This window comes from Pempheris klunzingeri, chromosome 11 (assembly GCF_042242105.1).
Source record: "Pempheris klunzingeri isolate RE-2024b chromosome 11, fPemKlu1.hap1, whole genome shotgun sequence".
NCBI lineage: Eukaryota > Metazoa > Chordata > Actinopteri > Acropomatiformes > Pempheridae > Pempheris > Pempheris klunzingeri.
Window position 1 is genome coordinate 8,385,413 of NC_092022.1, and position 16,946 is coordinate 8,402,358.

At 39.8% G+C, this 16,946-nt stretch overlaps 2 protein-coding genes across 6 annotated transcripts in view; one reads left to right on the forward strand and one right to left on the reverse strand.

Annotated features, from left to right (window-relative positions):
- Window positions 1-866: 866 nt before the first annotated feature.
- On the forward strand, window positions 867-3,352 carry LOC139210234 (complement C1q-like protein 2). The gene is made up of 6 exons (XM_070840242.1): window positions 867-968; window positions 2,009-2,071; window positions 2,214-2,276; window positions 2,552-2,635; window positions 2,803-2,934; window positions 3,044-3,352. The coding sequence occupies exons 1-6, from the start codon at window positions 896-898 to the stop codon at window positions 3,325-3,327; spliced, it is 699 nt and encodes a 232-aa protein (XP_070696343.1). The 5' UTR covers window positions 867-895; the 3' UTR covers window positions 3,328-3,352.
- A 6,051-nt stretch (window positions 3,353-9,403) lies between these two features.
- Window positions 9,404-16,946, reverse strand: part of prdm16 (PR domain containing 16) — a 172,648-nt gene continuing 165,105 nt past the window's right edge. For 4 of the 5 annotated variants that reach the window (XM_070839879.1, XM_070839878.1, XM_070839876.1 and 1 more), the window contains 4 exons: window positions 16,784-16,861; window positions 16,039-16,208; window positions 14,148-14,319; window positions 11,109-11,451 (listed from right to left, as the gene is read on the reverse strand). In XM_070839879.1, coding sequence (XP_070695980.1) covers window positions 11,178-11,451; window positions 14,148-14,319; window positions 16,039-16,208; window positions 16,784-16,861 — 694 coding nt within the window. In that variant the 3' untranslated portion in view covers window positions 11,109-11,177. Of the gene's footprint in view, window positions 9,503-11,108; window positions 11,452-14,147; window positions 14,320-16,038; window positions 16,209-16,783; window positions 16,862-16,946 lie in introns of those variants that run through there. The other variant, XM_070839877.1, reaches the window with a different exon arrangement.

Below are 16,946 nucleotides of genomic sequence, written 5' to 3' on the forward strand. Positions count from 1 at the left end.
TTGAAGATCACATTAACTGCACGTATGACTGCTGCTGCCTGCTGTGGATGTTTTTGTACCATTTCGTTGTTGCTCTTCAGCAGCCAGGGTTTATTATCTTCCTGGATTTATTGAGGAAGTAAAGAGGCAAAAACTGTTATTTATTACACATCTGACATCTTATCTCAGCCCGAAGGAGGTCACCACATCAGTCATTAATGTTTGAACAGGGCGGCATGATCATTTTTTGTGTACTCTTCCTTTTTTGTACTCTTCGTTTTTATGTCTAGTTGATCAGTGTGAAACTTCTCCTAAATTTCAGTGAGGATCACATTTATATCTCCAGCCATGAGGTGATTTTTAAACAACGATTTAAACCTTTGATAATCCACATTTAAAACTTGTTTTCTAATAAAAATGTATTTGCAACTATTAAAATGCCACAGTGAGATTTTCTAGACACAGACAGCATTGAGAATAGCTAAAAAAAACACTTTGAACTTTGGTAAATATTAAAACAGGAGCTAATTTCCAACATACACCTACTAGATCCTTTATGTTTGCAGTGTTTTCAGTGTTGTTTCCCAGATGATATGCTCCTAGTAACAAGTGTTATCGAACAGATCTCCTGCACATGTTTCTGATAATGATGCCTGGTAATGATTGATGAGCAGAAGACACTATGTAAGGCTGGGATTAACACAGACGCTACAAAGTAGAACTACATAGACTGCTGCTTTGACAATGGAGACAAAGATGTTTTTCCCTCTGTTGCTGCTGATCTGCTCTCCCTCCGCAGCTCAGCTTCAAACACAGTCTGACAACGAGATTATTTCACACGGAAAGCAAACTGAACCCCGGAGAAGAGAACCAACCAACGGCTCTGACCCCCAGCAGACCTGCACACAAGACATCCATGCTGTGGGAGATGAGCGCCTCGTTGGCTGAACAGAGGGTGGAGATGAGGCACTTACAGAGAGAGAACGAAGGTACAGCACTATATAAAGAAGTGAGGGAAGTGGTCTCAACAGGAAACAGCAACTGCTTTGTTACAAGAGGTTTTTGTAAAAGGAAATAATCTGCAGGATTACTTAGAGCTAATGATGAATATGAGTCTGTATGGAACGTTAAATATTCTTCTCAACACAGACTACTGTCACACACAGTCTTTCAGGTTAATGACAATAACAACACCATGCTTCTTTATGCTTTTTAACTCTATTTAACAGAGAACATGACCCTCAATGTTATTTCCAATTTACTGTGTTATAATATCATACAACTAAACACACAAATGAAGGAGAGTACTAACACAATTTTGGCTTATTAGCATGCTAACATATACTAATTAGCACTAACGGAGATTACAGCTGAGGCTGATGGGAATATCTAGTTTTGGTTGTAAACCAAAGTGGTGCTCTTATTAATGTGCTGACCTGATGAGAAAGGATCACAGAAGTTCTTCCAATTAATTTTGAAGAGAACATGAATGTCTATTCAAAGTTTCAGACAATCATCGACTAGTCGACTAGACATTTTAGTTGGAAAGACACTTTTAAACCGCAAATCATCCTCACTGTGGTGTTATTTGAAATTTTGCAGCAGATAAAATGTCAGAAGATCAGCAAAGTTATGACAAATTATTCTGTGTGGAACATTGATGTTTATCATTGTGATCTATCAAAACGTTGTCACAGCAGCGTTTCACTGAATTAAAACTGTCCTGCTGGTGGCAGTAAAGTCATGAGGACTTCTCATCTGGACACCACATGTGTGTACAAACTGTCATCCATCCAATAGTTGACTAGATATTTTATTATCACAGTAAGAGGTGAATACCCAGCATGACCGTCCCTAGAGACATGCTTGGCTAAAAAAGTAACTCAATTTAAAAAATTTTTTTTTGTGTTGTTTGTTAGATCAACTATTGACTATTTTCTATTACTCAGTTGTATTGGAGCAACCTCCAAGAAAACTGATGGTGTAGAAAATAAAAACTAACATACAGGTATTTATATATTTATCCAAGCACAGGCAGCTAAACTGGAATTGCAGAGGACTGAAGTGGACAAGCTAAAGCAAGAGCTTCAAGGTACCGTGTTGGGGTTCTGATCATGTATGGTGAGACATCACAAACAATGCTGTGTCAATTGTACAACTTAAGAGCAAGAACAATAAATGTTTGTGCAGTTGTTGCATAGTTTTTATATACATTTTTTTTTATATTCTTGAAGTGCAAACATCTAAACTGGAGTTGCAGAAGACTGAGATGAACACACTAAAGCAACAGCATCAAGGTATTTTGTGGAGAGCATCGTGGCTTTTATAATCTAATGAAGTTGGAAATCTCCGAAGAAGTTAGGAAAATAAAACCTTGTTTCAGGAAACATGCTGCATGAAATTTCATACAACATACTGGTTAGCGAAACTGAACTATAGGAAACACAATTATATTATGCTTTTTCTAACATAATGATGTTAATGATTAATGGCCAACACAAACCTTGATGGAGACGGTGATGAACATCGTTTTCATCAGAGACAAATTTGTCACAATGCCACTTTTTTCCAGCACAAGTAGCAGAGCTGAACGCCTTGAAAGCCAGATCAAATGTCACAGAGAACCAGGTGGAGGCTCTGAGGAGAGATGGAGAAGGTAAGACTCAAAACTAAACTAGCAATTTAGTGATTGAAGAGTTTCAGTATTTGCATCATTCAAAAACATACCTAAATGGCAGATAGCACAAAAACACTGAACAGTTTGGTCAGATTGTTGTATCCACAGTAAGTTTATGTCTCTCTCTCTCTCTCTCTCTCTCTCAGTCAAACAGGTGGCTTTCTCAGCGTCTCTGTTGTCTTCAGGTTCAGGGAGTGTTGGACCATTTAACACACACACTCCTCTGGTCTTCAGTCACGTTGTCACAAACATTGGAAATGCCTACAACCCAAACACAGGTACTTGAACTCACAGACTGTGGCAGTAAAGTTCACTTTTCTGCAGTGTTGACTTCACCCTGGTTGGCAGATGTTGCAGCAGTTGATTTTCTACTTAAATGTCCCACAGGTTTTTTCATTGCACCAGTGAGAGGAGCCTACCACTTTGCGTTCTACCTAGGTGCACATGGACATGCTTCATATTTTTTATGTGCTACGTTGGTCAAGAACGGAGAGCAGATTGTCATGGCATATGAGTTTCAGCCGTCCCATTTTGAGAGTTCTGCTAATGGCGTCACACTTCTCCTAGAGGTCGGAGATGTTGTGTTTTTGCGTTTGTGGAAGGGCTCGTGGATATATGATGATTCAACTCACCCCAGTACCTTTAGTGGCCATCTGCTTTTCCCCATGTGAGCAGGAAACAGCCCCTTTTCTTCAGCTGTATGATAGATAAGTGTCATTTCTTTTTCCTTTTCCCTTGTTTGAACTATAGGATAGAAGTTGATTGACAACAACAACAATAATAATCTTTTTAATAAAATAAGTCATGAGTTTTTCATCAGATCTGCATTATCATAAATTATAGACAGTGAGAGAATATATGCAGATTTTTTAAAACATTTAATTTAATTAATACCTAATAAGACAATTCATGAGGCAGTTGTGGAAATATGCTTTTATTATATTTAAAAAAATGTTGTTAAGTATCTTTACACACAAGAGTACTGTACCTACAAATTAAAGATTGATCTGCAGTATTTACATTATACACGAAAGAAACAATAATCTGTATATATCAAAATATTCTGTACTTTTTATATTATATTTGAATAAAAATGTGCACATATCATTGCAGTACTGTCTGTGGACTTTCTTTGAACTCGTGGTTAGTTTTGTTTTAAAATAAACTATTGTCTTATTAGCTGGAAACAAAATAAACGTATCTGCCAGGGAATAAGAGAGTGAAGATTTGCCCAATATACCTACTACTTAAACATGAATTGTACTTTTTTATGTTCACTGAGTAATTATGATTTAATAACAATAGAATCTCAATCCGATTACAATGGCCATGTTATTCAATCAACACAGTAGTTGTACTTTGGTCTTTACCTTTATAACTATAATGTTACTGTGATGTTTCCTTCCGTCTGTTTATTCACATTCAAATTTGAAATTGCTGTCACCACATATGATGATGACATTATGAGCTCAATCAACACAGTCAGAAAAAACTGTTGTTTATTACACGTCTAACTTTGCTTTCTTATCTCAGTCAACCAACAGCCTGAGGGAGGTCACTACATCCATCCATCCATCCATCCATCCATCCATCCATCCATCCATCCATCCATCCATCCATCCATCATTATTTATATAGCGCCAATTCATAACAGCGTTATCTCAAGACGCTTTACATTGGCGATTTGATTGTTACATCTATGCCATTAATGTGGGAACAGGTAGGGACGAGCATTTTTGTTTCCCACTTGAGTGTTAGTAGTTTGACCACTCACATACGCACAGTGATTTGTAGACTTACGCACAGGAATGGGCATACAAGCAGATATATGTAATTAATATTAATAATCAGTATAATTCTGATAATTAATGTATGTGTTGTTGATGCTTCAGTCTGGCGGTGATGTTAAGGGGGCCAAGAGTGATGTAGGTTTGCTTCACATGAAGGTGTCTTTGTGGTGTGACTGATGAATGACATCTTCATTTTCATCTTCTCATGTATTCCTCAGCTGAAGAACAAGCTCAGCCAAGCTGAAGGTCAACCTTTGGTGTGCGTCTGTGTGTTCAACTTCTCATCTCTGCCCTGAAACCTCTCGTTAAGGGTGAGGATGACATTTATATCTACAGCGTAATGTCTTTCTCACAACCTGCCAGTGTTGGCAGCCATGAGGTGATTTTAAACAATGATTTGAACTTTTGATAATCCATGTTGTATTAATTAAAATGTGTTTGCAATTTCTTAAATGGCACAGTGAGATTTCAGGCATACACACCAGTGAGAATAGATGTTAAAACACACTTTTTGAATTTGGTGAACCAACTGCTTGAGGACTGGGAGCTTCAATCCAACACGCAGGTAAATAATTTATGTGTTTGTGCTGTGTTTTCAGTGCCGTTTCCAGATATTATGCTCCTAGTAACAAGTGTTATCAAACAGATCTCCTGCACATGTTTCTGATAATGATGTCTGGTAATGATTGATTAACTGAAGACACTATGTAAGGCTGGGATTAACACAGATGCTACAAAGTACAACTACATAGACTGCTGCTGAGGATGGAGATGAAGATGTTTTACCTGTGTTGCTGATCTCTCTCTCTTCACAACTCAGCCCAGCAGACCTGTACACAAGACATCCATGCTGTGCTGAGGGAGACGAGCGCCTCGTTGGCTGAACAGAGGGTGGAGATGAGGCACTTACGGAGAGAGAACGAAGGTACAGCACTATATAAAGAAGTGAGGGAAGTAGTCTCAACAGGAAGCAGCAACTGCTTTGTTACAAGAGGTTTTCGTAAAAAATGTTGGAACACTGAAATATTTCTCAACATTACTTACAAGTAATCATTTAAATAAAAGCATAAACATATGACTACAGTATGTAGATTTTATACGTTAACACGTGAAATATTGATCTCTTATTTTTAACAGAAAACCACATAACTGTAAAAGTATTTTTTGAAGAATGGTTAGACCCACTAGCCAAACATAAATTGTAATTTGTGTGTGCGACAAAATACGATTATGAAAAATGAAAGGGGGGGTTGAACTAATTTACCCCTGCAGCATCAAGCCCAGTCAAACATGGATATTGACCTGATCACCACCATGACTTAAATGATCTGTCAAATACACTGTCAGTCTTTGTCCCACTGTGGCTCTGTGTAGTTATGGAGGTTAAATAGCTTACATGTTCATTCATTATTTGACCAGACAATGACGCCACTGTCTAATTTTGCTTGATAAGTGACTTTATCACCTTGACTAATAGCTTTATCCGGCCCTAAATGATAAATTATAACCTTGGAGGCACTACACATGATGTGTTGTCTTTCAGTCTCATAGCTCATAAATATACAAGCGGGCATCTCATTTAAAAAGCACACAGGTTTTATTGCATATCAATTTCATGTATAAATTCTTCATAGCATTGGAAAGATTACATTTGGTATACATTGCTATTCTACAGAATTAACATCAGAGTCATATCTTTTCAAGGAAATTTCTCTAAAGTACATCTTCAATAATCACAAGCATCAAAAGAACTGCAATTTCAGAATTGTTCAATATTATTCTACAATCCTTTATTGTTTTTCATTATGTCTTGTCCCACAAGTCTTTTCTATGTCTTTCAGAGCCACCTGTAAGGCAGTCAAGAACTTGAAGTCAAACCTACTAACCTAACCACATGTACAATAAGTGCATCTACGGATTTATTTTTTTCTTCTCTTTTTTTTCTCATTTTTTGATTCGATACACATTTCACAAATGGACATCATTATGACCGCTAAACACGTCATGCACAATATCTTTTTTTTGTTTGTTTTCAATAAACATAACAGAGGCGATATACAACTCAGATTCAAACAAAACAAGCACCATCCATTTAAACCCATATTTTTCAATGATTTTTTTTCTTCAGACAAATGCATCAATGTTTTTCATTCTTTAAAATACTATACAGATAAAAAGAAACAATATGTATATTTTTACTTTCTCCTGTAACAGTGGGGGGAAAACAGCAACCATGTTCTATTATGCTGAAACATATTTCAGTGACCATCTGCCAGAATACTTTCTGAAGTTGGCAAAATGGAATACTTCAATGCCTTCAATTCCTTTGCTTTACACAGCGCGTACTTATTACAGTAGTCCATGACATGAATTACTACATATAGTCAACCTAAAAACTTAGCAACCCAAGTCTTTACATTTTATAACCACGAGTTGGAAAACAATACGTTTACCATGAATGAAATCTCATTCAGTAGAATTATTTAAAAAAAAAGACTTCTGTCTTTAGAAAAATGAGATGATGCATCAGTCCTGGCATCACACTACCACCTGCTGTGGTGAAGAAAAATTACAGTGCTTCTGTTTCAGATTTTTCTTATCTCTCCATGTCGAGCACGAGTTGCTCATCTACTGAAAGTGAGACTAGTCTCAAAATGTATGTGTGTGCTAAGTTCTAGAGACCTAAGCCTGATCAATTTATGGCTTGGACCCATATGGTTTAAGCACTACTTTGAAAATACAGCGTCAGGCCTAGTTCTCAAAGTCCCAGTACGCAGGGAGGATCAAGGCAACAATGATCAACAATGCTCACCCCCCCCGCCTCCTGCAGCTATCTACAGTTATCTACAGTAAATGACTCATGCCCTCCATGGCACAGCTACCTTGCAGACCACATGGAATGAGTTTTCAGTATGATCTCACAAGAAGAACAGGGAATATCAAGTTAAACTCATAATCAAATGTTTCTGTTCTCCCCGTCCAGAATCAAGTAGACATTTTTACATGTGTTGGAAGGACCGACCAGCAGAAATATGATTTTAACACTATCTGTGGTTTAGTTAACTCTCTTTTTTTTTTGGCTTTAATGAGTCCTTTCCTTACTTCTTGCATGACCAGTGCTTTTGTCACTCCAATGCAGCGAAGACCAGATGTTCATGTAGATTTGACTGTGTGTTTTTAGACTTTTGGACCATGTAATATAGGACAACTAATTTTAAAAACAATATTCATCGGTTACACTACATGTATCAACTGAAAAAACAGAGAGAAAAGGGAGCTTCATGTGGTAGAAATTAGTCCAATTTGATAGTGACAACGTAATGCCCTTTTCTGACATTCATAGTGAAAGTTGCCCATATCTGACCGCCCCACCCTCCAGCACAACCCCGCCCAATAACATTTGAACAAATTTGAACAAGACACACTCAGCATACTGGGTAAAATGGTCGAACTGAAATAAGAAAAAAAAAACAACTAAACACTGCAGGGCGTTACAATGCCAAATAGGACCTAAAACTAACTACAGCTATCTTTCACTATAAATAAAAACAATTAATTTCATGGGGTTTTTTTTCTCCATTTTGGCACACTAACGCATCAAAACCAGAGATTCAGAATCTCCCTCGCGTCCTGATAGGCGTTCATTCCTTCAGCAACAAGAAAAGAGGGATAAAATGACTTCTTTTTTTCATTTTCACTCCTCCAGTCATGACAAAACAACCAAAAATAAATACATACACACACTTCTGAAATCAAATTTATAAGAGCGTAATAAGAAAAAAAAAAAAAAAAAAAAAACTATGACAGCAAAGGCAAGCCCCTTGGAAATGAAATGATTGTCAGAAAACAAAACATTTTCTATGGGTTATTTGGCACATACCACTCTTGCTATGAACATCTAGGTTATTTTGTACATCATATGACAATATCATACAATTTTGGTCCTTCTCTAAAATAATTATATTAACAATTTAGCACTGTGGTGCCTACAAAGAAACAATACTGTGGTATCTAAGAGGAAAGAACGTAAATAAAATTAACAAATGACGATGAAATAAACAAGCAGAGAAAGACTTTCCTCATTTTTGAGTATGATTTCAATTATTTTCAGCATGATCAAATTGGGTAATCGATTACAATGGCTAGTCTCCCAGATAGCTCATTAAAATCACCAGTTGCTGTGCACATTTGAACAATGAACATCATTCTCCATGTAATCATTCAGAAATCAACAGTGTAGGGGAACTGCTATTTCCTCAAGTAACATTTAGTGTGGTGCTATAGTTGATTCTGCAGTTATAACTGAAACATGAGTCGCCCATGATTGATGGGAGAAACCTGGAGCCAACAGTGCACGCGCCCACTATGTTCCTAGTGAAACAGCACCACCTTGTGGACATGCAGTGCTAATGCAGTGCTGATGCTGCAGTGCTTGTAGTAGGCGGTGTACACAGACTTTAGAGACATACTAGTCATTAAGTGTCTTTATGAGAGCCTTACGTAGGGTCTCTGTGGTGCTGGGGTGAGCCTTGTGGACTTGGGGAGGATCAGAGTAATGCAGAGTTTCAATGCTGTTGAGAAGCATTCATCATGTCCTTCACATCAACAGGAGCTTAGCAGTGCTTTCTCTTTGACAGAGTCTTGCGAGACGCCTCACCTAGGGACAATCTCTCTCTCCCTCCTCTCTCTCTTTCACTCACTCACTATCTCGCTCACACACTCGCACACACACACACACACACACACAAATGGACACACATGTCCACAAAAACATATTCTTTCTTAAATGTACGTGACACCGAATTCTTCTCCAGCCTCCATGTCTTCACACTATTCATGTCCGCTCAGTCTCCTTCTCCTATCCGTTTGCATTACTAATGTTCCTCTTACTCCACCCCCCCCCCCTCTTTCTCTGTCGTGTCTAGATGTGGTTGAGTGGGTGAAAGCTGCTCGTCTCAGACGGTCCACCTCCCATGCTCAGCCAAGCGTCCAGAGAGTTCTGGGAGGGCGCGTGCAAAGGGTTGTTTTCTGAGAGAGACAGCATCATTGCATAAGCCTGTGGGAGAAGACAGGTGACTTTTAACAAGAGCACTGTTTCTCATTTTTTTAATAACATTTCTCTTTGTCTAATCACCTGTCAAGAAATTAATGGAAAAATTTGGTTTATTACAGGTCTTATTTTTGTAGCTTTGGCCATCATTTCTATTGATAATAGTGAGACTGTCTGTCCACTTGTATTTCTAGTTCCATTGGACATCTTTGCAGCGATGCTGCCACGTTCCCAGATCTCACGCTGTAATAAACTGTAATTATACCTTAACTTCTTGACAGCATACCTTGTAATTATGTTTCATTAGACTACAAAGACAGGAGCACACAGGTACAGGTAATTTGTTAGTAGGTCAAGAGAGAGGAAAAGATGTGAAGGGGGCAGGACAAGGGTGCATTTTAACTACAGTTTCAGAAAGTGTTAACTGGATTAACATCCCTTTCTTTTATGGAGCACCAGAACACCTGACAGGATCCACTCCCCTTATTTTGCATTCCTCCTCCTGTCTTATGAGGACATGTCTTCTCTGTCCCTCCCTCTTTAAGTGGACATCCAAAAGCCAGTCACATACCTGGGTTTTAGCCTGCCTGTACAATGTCTCTTTCAATGCCTCCGACTCTAGCGAAGTGTTAAATATGTCTTTAACATCAAAGGGTTGCTCATCACTGGCGGCTTTACGCAACACCTCCAGGCTCTTGGGAAAGCTCGGTAGACCCTCCAGGTCCAAGAGAGAGCCCTCCTCCTCTATACACCTGCACACCGAGGGATGGATGGATGGAAAGACGGATGGATGGATGGAAAGATGGATGGATGGATGGATGGCAGAAATAGGGCAGTATGGATAGGTTGGTTGGCGGACGGAGGGATGGGTAAATTAATGTAAAGATAGACATAGGGACAGGACAGATGAAGAATTAATCCAATGGTGTGGGGAAGGAAAATTAAGAGGAAGTTTAGGTGTAAGAAAACATGAAGAGAAGAGAAAAGGAGTGGCATAATTATTAAAAGGACAGGAGAAGGAAAAGGAGAGAAGAGTAGGAGAAGAAGCTGACCCCACATTAGCTAAACTGAAACATTTGACTTTGAGTTTTGGGTCTCAGTCCATGTTTCCTTCTCAGAATGTAGTGTTGTTTAGTATCCACGTTAGTTATAATGGAAAAAACTGTTAATGGAAGAAACTGTTTGTTTAAAAAACACATTACATGATTGGGGTGTAAAGATACACATATTACCACTGGAAATTTTCGGTATGGGTCTTTCGGCTTGGTTCACATGCGCACTGAACGAATGCAGTGCTGTTTTAACCACTGCACATGTGGAACTTTTTTTGTATGTAGAAATTAATCTAAAACTGAGTTTCCTCCCATGAAGGGTTGGATGTTGTTCAAGTACACTTAATTTTCTAAATGCTAAAAAATCTAAAAAAAAAAAAAAAAAAAAATCTGTATGTATTTTATTCTATTTTTGTTGTAGCAGTATTGACAGACAGATAATTATTTGTCCATAGTTTATTCAGTAAACCATTGTGTAATAAAAACAGAACTATACCGGAGGTATATACTGATTCCTGTGTACTGTTACACCTTGATAATATATTGTCTGTGCTACCTTTGCTGTGGTTGTTGAGTCTACATTTAGATAAAGAGCATCCATGAACTGACTCGTGTGGTTTTCTGTGTAGTTAACATGATGAGTACCTGCGAGTGTGTTCGTAGCTCATAGCTAATGGAGCCGCTTCCGTCTCTTCCTCCTCCTCGTCCTCCTCATACACTCCTGTTGTGACGGGAGACGGGGACTCAGGCGCCTCGTCGTGAGACTTCTCAGTCAGGCTGCCTTCCTCCTCCTCCTCATCGTCGCCCTCCACTTCCTCTTCCTCCTCCTCCAGCCCCTGGAGCGCTAGCTTCGAGTTGGACAAACTGTGGCTGGGTGGGCGCTCCTCCTCAGCCTGCTCTGATCTGCAGAGGGATCAGAGGTCAAAGTAGAGAGGAAGTGTTACTAATGTTGCCAACTGTTTGTGAAACCACTGCCTCTTTCCTGCCGTATTAGTGATATTTCAGTAAAAGAAACAAGCATGTACAGCTCATGTGAAGTTATGCTCATCTTCTCTGCGGTGCCGCGTGTTCTTCAATTCTCCAATAATGTCAGAAAAGTAAAAATGAAAAGGTTCTAAAATTGTGAAAGCTTCTTAGCTCTATTTCTTTCAAAAGAAATAGATGTAAGTGTGAGGTGTCTGTCAAGCCAATCAGGGAGTCTAAGGACAAAGTACGAATCTTAATCATGGGGTTTGTGCAGAGGTTTTAAAAGGGAGCATATTTCTGTTTCTATGGCATTGGTTTTAAAAAGATTTTTATAAACTGTCTATCATGAGCACACCAACCTTATTTGCAAAATTAAATTGCTGAATGCTCTTTTTACTCTTTACCGAAGATTCTCAAAGTGTGAGAAGGCCTTATTTCAGTTTGTGCTGTGAGTAGCGGTAACAATTTCCTGACTATCAAAAAGACACAACTCATCACAAGCAGGGAGAGAAACATAAATAATCTGTTGACAGCACGCACAATCGAACTCTGGTGTCCACACAAACAACACGGGTGCTGACAGACTGCCCGCAGCTCTTTTCAAAAGGCCCACGTGTGATTAATTGGCAAGCTTCTCAGAAACAGAGCGGGAGACGGCCCGCTTCAGACGGGTTCTTCTACGCCCTGTAATGGTGGAACATACTTTGTGTGACTGAAGGAAGACGATGGCTGATCTGCAAACAGGCTATCAGCACACCACCATTACGACCTGCCATCTGTACATTTTCCAGCCAGCACCCGCCCCCCCCCTCCCTCCATCACCCCCAGACCACGATGTCATGGCTCATGATATCATTTCCTCTGGGACAGCAAATTTACCCTTTCCATTTTTTGCCACACAGTGGACATTTATCAAACCAGACAGGATTACCTCTGGGAAGGGGTGCACAGGGACAGGATTGGGTCACACACAGTGGGTGGGTAAATACGGGTAGGGGGACTTTGTGGGGGGAAAAAAAGTTCTCCTCTTTCAATCTAGATTAAATATCACCATAATCAAATTGCAGAGCTGGTTGGCGGGGAAAAAGTCCATGCCTGTGTTCGAAGAAAGAAGCGTAGCTCTGACATAGGGGGCCCTGGGTTTTGTCATTTAGTCTAAACACGTCAGTGGGGTGTTTGTGTTAGTGGGCTGGGGGTATGGATATAGGGGGTGGATGGGGGAAGAGCTCCATCATCAGTGGATCTCCTAGATAAATGCCTCAATCTGAGTCCCCCTCGGGGTCCAAACTGCCAGCCTTTGTAGCCCAGTCCCAGACGAGGAAGCAGCTCCAACTGTAGTTTTAGCCAAAACGTAGAGTTCGAGCTGTGGCCAGCCCGAATTACGACCTGGATTGTGGACCCAAGGACACAGATACTTCTCAGTCCTCCAACACTGTAATGTTGGAAATATCTGTGCACATCTAAACCCCCTGACTTTTTTGTTTGCTGCCTCAGCATCTACAACATCTCCAGCTTGGAAACTGGTCAAACAGAGTTTTCATGTGAAAACGAGAGCTACCAGGCACTGTTATTTTGACTGGCTATGATGCTGAAAAAAGGGGAAGAACTGATGTTGCGAGGGCGGTTAAGAGCGATTACAGATAGTCATCCATGAATGTGCGTTTGCGCTCAGCGTTTGACTTCAGTCACTCAGCGGGAGAATAAACAGTGGGCTGTCTGGTGGGAGGACAGAAAGCATAATACTTTGTCTGAATTACAGATATTAAAATGTCAGGCCGGCTTGTTGTGGATGAGACTCAGTATTGATCCCAGATGGCAGAGGGGCTAAATTGCCACTGGGTCTGCTGGCTATAATGTGTGTTGACAAGAGAAAGGGGGGATGATGGGAGAAGAGACAGACAGAAAGTGAGACTACCAGAAAGGAATTCACATCGAGAATGAGAGAGAGAGAGAGATGAAGAGTGTGTGGAGTCGAGAAAAGAGGCAAACCACTGACTGAAAGAGAAAACCATTTCATCGTCTCTCTCTTTTCCAATACCTTCCTCTTGCCTGAAAACTCTGAAGCGTCTCACTGAGCTACTGACACTGAGAGCATTCCAGGACTTGAGGCACGGAGCTGACGTTGTGGATGTTGCCAAAACATCTACTGAAAGATCTTAGAAAACCAAAACCAAATCCAAAAAGTTTTACATCTTTAAAAAACAGTTTTATTTTAGCTTTATTAACTTTATTTAACTGTTAGTTAAGTCCAACTACAGCCACTGTCAGCTTGTAGTATGGTGTTGCTGACTGTTGCCATACAAATCCAAGCCATTAGAGAGCACTGTGCACCAAGTACTAACATGTATGGCATGTTGTTGTGTACAGGGAGAAGGAAGAAGAACGTGTTTCTCCATTTCTCTCGGGACTGCATGTCCTGATAAGACCTTCAAAAAGAGGACATTTTACCATTTTACCAGTTCTTTTTGCTTTAGAGTTAGGATTACAGTTAGACTCAGGATGAGGCTGAAGTAAGAATTAGAGCCTGGCATGAAGAGTGGAAGGTTAAGCTCACGGATCAAATGTAATCACCGAACGTCTTTGCAAAAATCTTAATACAAATGTGGATCCGTGCGAGCGAGTTTTCTTGTTACCTCTTATCCGTGGAGCTGGAGGCCTGGTTCATCTCACTGTTGGAAATGAAGTTGCGGATTTCTGAGAAGTATGAGTCCTCCTTCTCATCTAAAAGTGCATGATTGTCTGGCTCGGAGTTTGGGGAGGAGATGGTGGTTCCTAGGTTGGAAAGCATCCCGGACTGTTGGCTCACTGTTGGGAAAAGCGTGCAGACACACACATCCACACACATAAACACACATGGACATGCATACCAGTCCCACACAAACACACACAATCAATCACACACGCATGATTAGTTTGATGATCATCAGACATACATAATAGATGAGTTTATCAAAATACTAAATATGTTGAGGGTTAGGATGCACATTATTCACATTTTAATAATGTATCAATAACTTGAAACTGCATTTTTTTTGGTTCGAACTTGAAACTGGGTTGAACATATTTTGAAAAATAAGATAATGTTCATGGAATTTTGTGCAGAAGATAAACACAGCTTTGTTTCAAAGCTTTGTTGCGTTTTGACAGAAAGGTTTTTATAGAATTTGTATTCTTGCAATTTTGCCGTATGCTTTCACATAACTCCCTTTTGGAAAGTATAAAAGGAAATACCACAGTCACTGTATCACTGCTAACTGAGGCTAATTTGCTGGGACAGATGTGCGTGTTTGTGAAAATCAGATTGAACATTTTATCTGTTCTTTCATCCTGGAACACTAAAATTATAGGAGGAGGATGTGACTCTATCCCATAGGAACTGAATTGTCTTGCTTTTTTCCTAAAAGCCATGTTTGACTTTTAGAATATCGGAGGCTGTCTCGTTAGCGCTCATCCTGTTGTTTCGCTCACGTGACAGCTCACACATTGTCTTCACTGGCAGCTGAACACTCAGGCACACTCACACGCAGGCGATGCCCAGTTCAACCACAGTCTTCTACTGTCGGCCAATGTCTAGTAAAACTCAAACTTTACTTCAGAACTCATTTTTAGGTTCTATTTAAAAGTTTAGATAAATATTTTCCCTTCATGTTTTATTCCTGCTTTCTCCTGGATGAATCACATTGGTATTTAAGGGGAAAGGATAGTGTGATTCACAAAATATAAGAATAGTTGGATATTCTGTATAGTTTGTGTTTAAATTGAGGTTGATGCTGAGAGCATATAACATTTTGAATGAAATATGAAATACTCCAAATGTACTTTTATGCCAGTGGGAGCCAAGCAGTGTTTTCTTGGTCTGTGTTCTTGCACTTTTCATTGAATAAATTTAGCAGATGCTATTGCTGACATTAATTTGACTCAGAATTAGGAGTCAGTGTTCAGTGTCCAAATCAAGGATGCATCAGGAAACATCTGGTCACTCTGCCACAACGAACTTGTTTATAAATGACCTCTATATTAACATACTCACTTCATCAAACACTGGCATCCTTTGACATTTGAGGGATTTAGTTTGTATGTTGCTGGTGTCACAACAGTTCAAAAGAGCATTCAGCACTGGGGAAACGATAGCAGCATGAGGTGGAGACATGTATGACCTTGCTTCATTGTGTGTGGGTGCGATTTTAAATTGAGAAGCATAGATCTCTTGGATGTCTGCTTTTAAATACACAATCATTCAAGTTAAGTTTGTGTTCCATCCATATTCAGTGGCATTCTTCCATGCTGGAGATTAAAGGCTGTTTTTGGCAACACAATAGGAAAAGCAAGTGTGAATTCTTTAATTAAGTGCTCCACTTTAAATCCTTCACAGCACCAAGCTCAACATTTACTGAGGTGAAGATTTTCCAACAGGGTCATGTGAGCCATTCATTATTGATCCCATTAACATAACACGAAATACAGCCTCACTTGTCTCAAAGAAAACAAGAAAACTGAGTCACACTGTAGGTGTTACAAACTGACCAGGAATGTTCTCATGCTCGTGTTTCTTGAGATGGCGGTCGAGGTTGGTTTGCTGACCGAAGCAGCGGTTGCACAAGTGACACTTGAATGGTTTCTCCTTGTTATGGATGTTGCGAACGTGGCGTTGAAGATTGGATGAGATGCTGAATGAGCGGTCACAGTATTTACACCTGCCGAAAGAGAACAGAAGCATGCGAACGCGGGTTACAAGGGCAGCAGCGGCATAGTGAGCAGGGACTGTCCTTCAACCAGACATGACGGCAGTTCATGGTGATTCTATTATCCACCTGCTGAGGTGTGAAAGACCCTCCTTAAGGCTCAACTCATTTGTAAAAAAGGAGCACATTTGTTTAATGAGGTGCACAACTTAGAAAAATCTTTCTGTAATCATATAGAAGAGAATAATGGGAAGACAACTCAAACGAGTGAGAGCAGAGTCAGTTAACAAAACTTCCCCCAAAATCAGATCTTGTGTGGAACTAAAAATTCTGAAACTCACTTTGACAGTGACTAAATCTTACTGACACACTGAAGGACATTGATGAAGAAAGAAAATTTACAGCTGTATAAATTCCTCATGTCTGGCAGATACCTGATCCACTTAACAAGGCCAGTGCTAGTCCCCCATACCAATCTGGTAATTCGTATAGAACACAGATAAATCCCTGGAGATTTTGAAAAACGAAAAGCATAGAGCCTTTCACAAAGATTAAAGACAACGCTGAGCTAAAATAGAACAGAATACCTGTAGGGTTGTTCCCCTGTGTGTGTCCGCAGGTGTCTGGTGAGGTTTGCCGAGCGAGGGAAGATTTTCCCACAGTACCTGGAGGGGAGAATGACCAGAAAGGCAAAGCGAAAAAGAAGTGAAAGAAAGTAAGAATGGTTGAGTAGCATAAAACCAAACACGT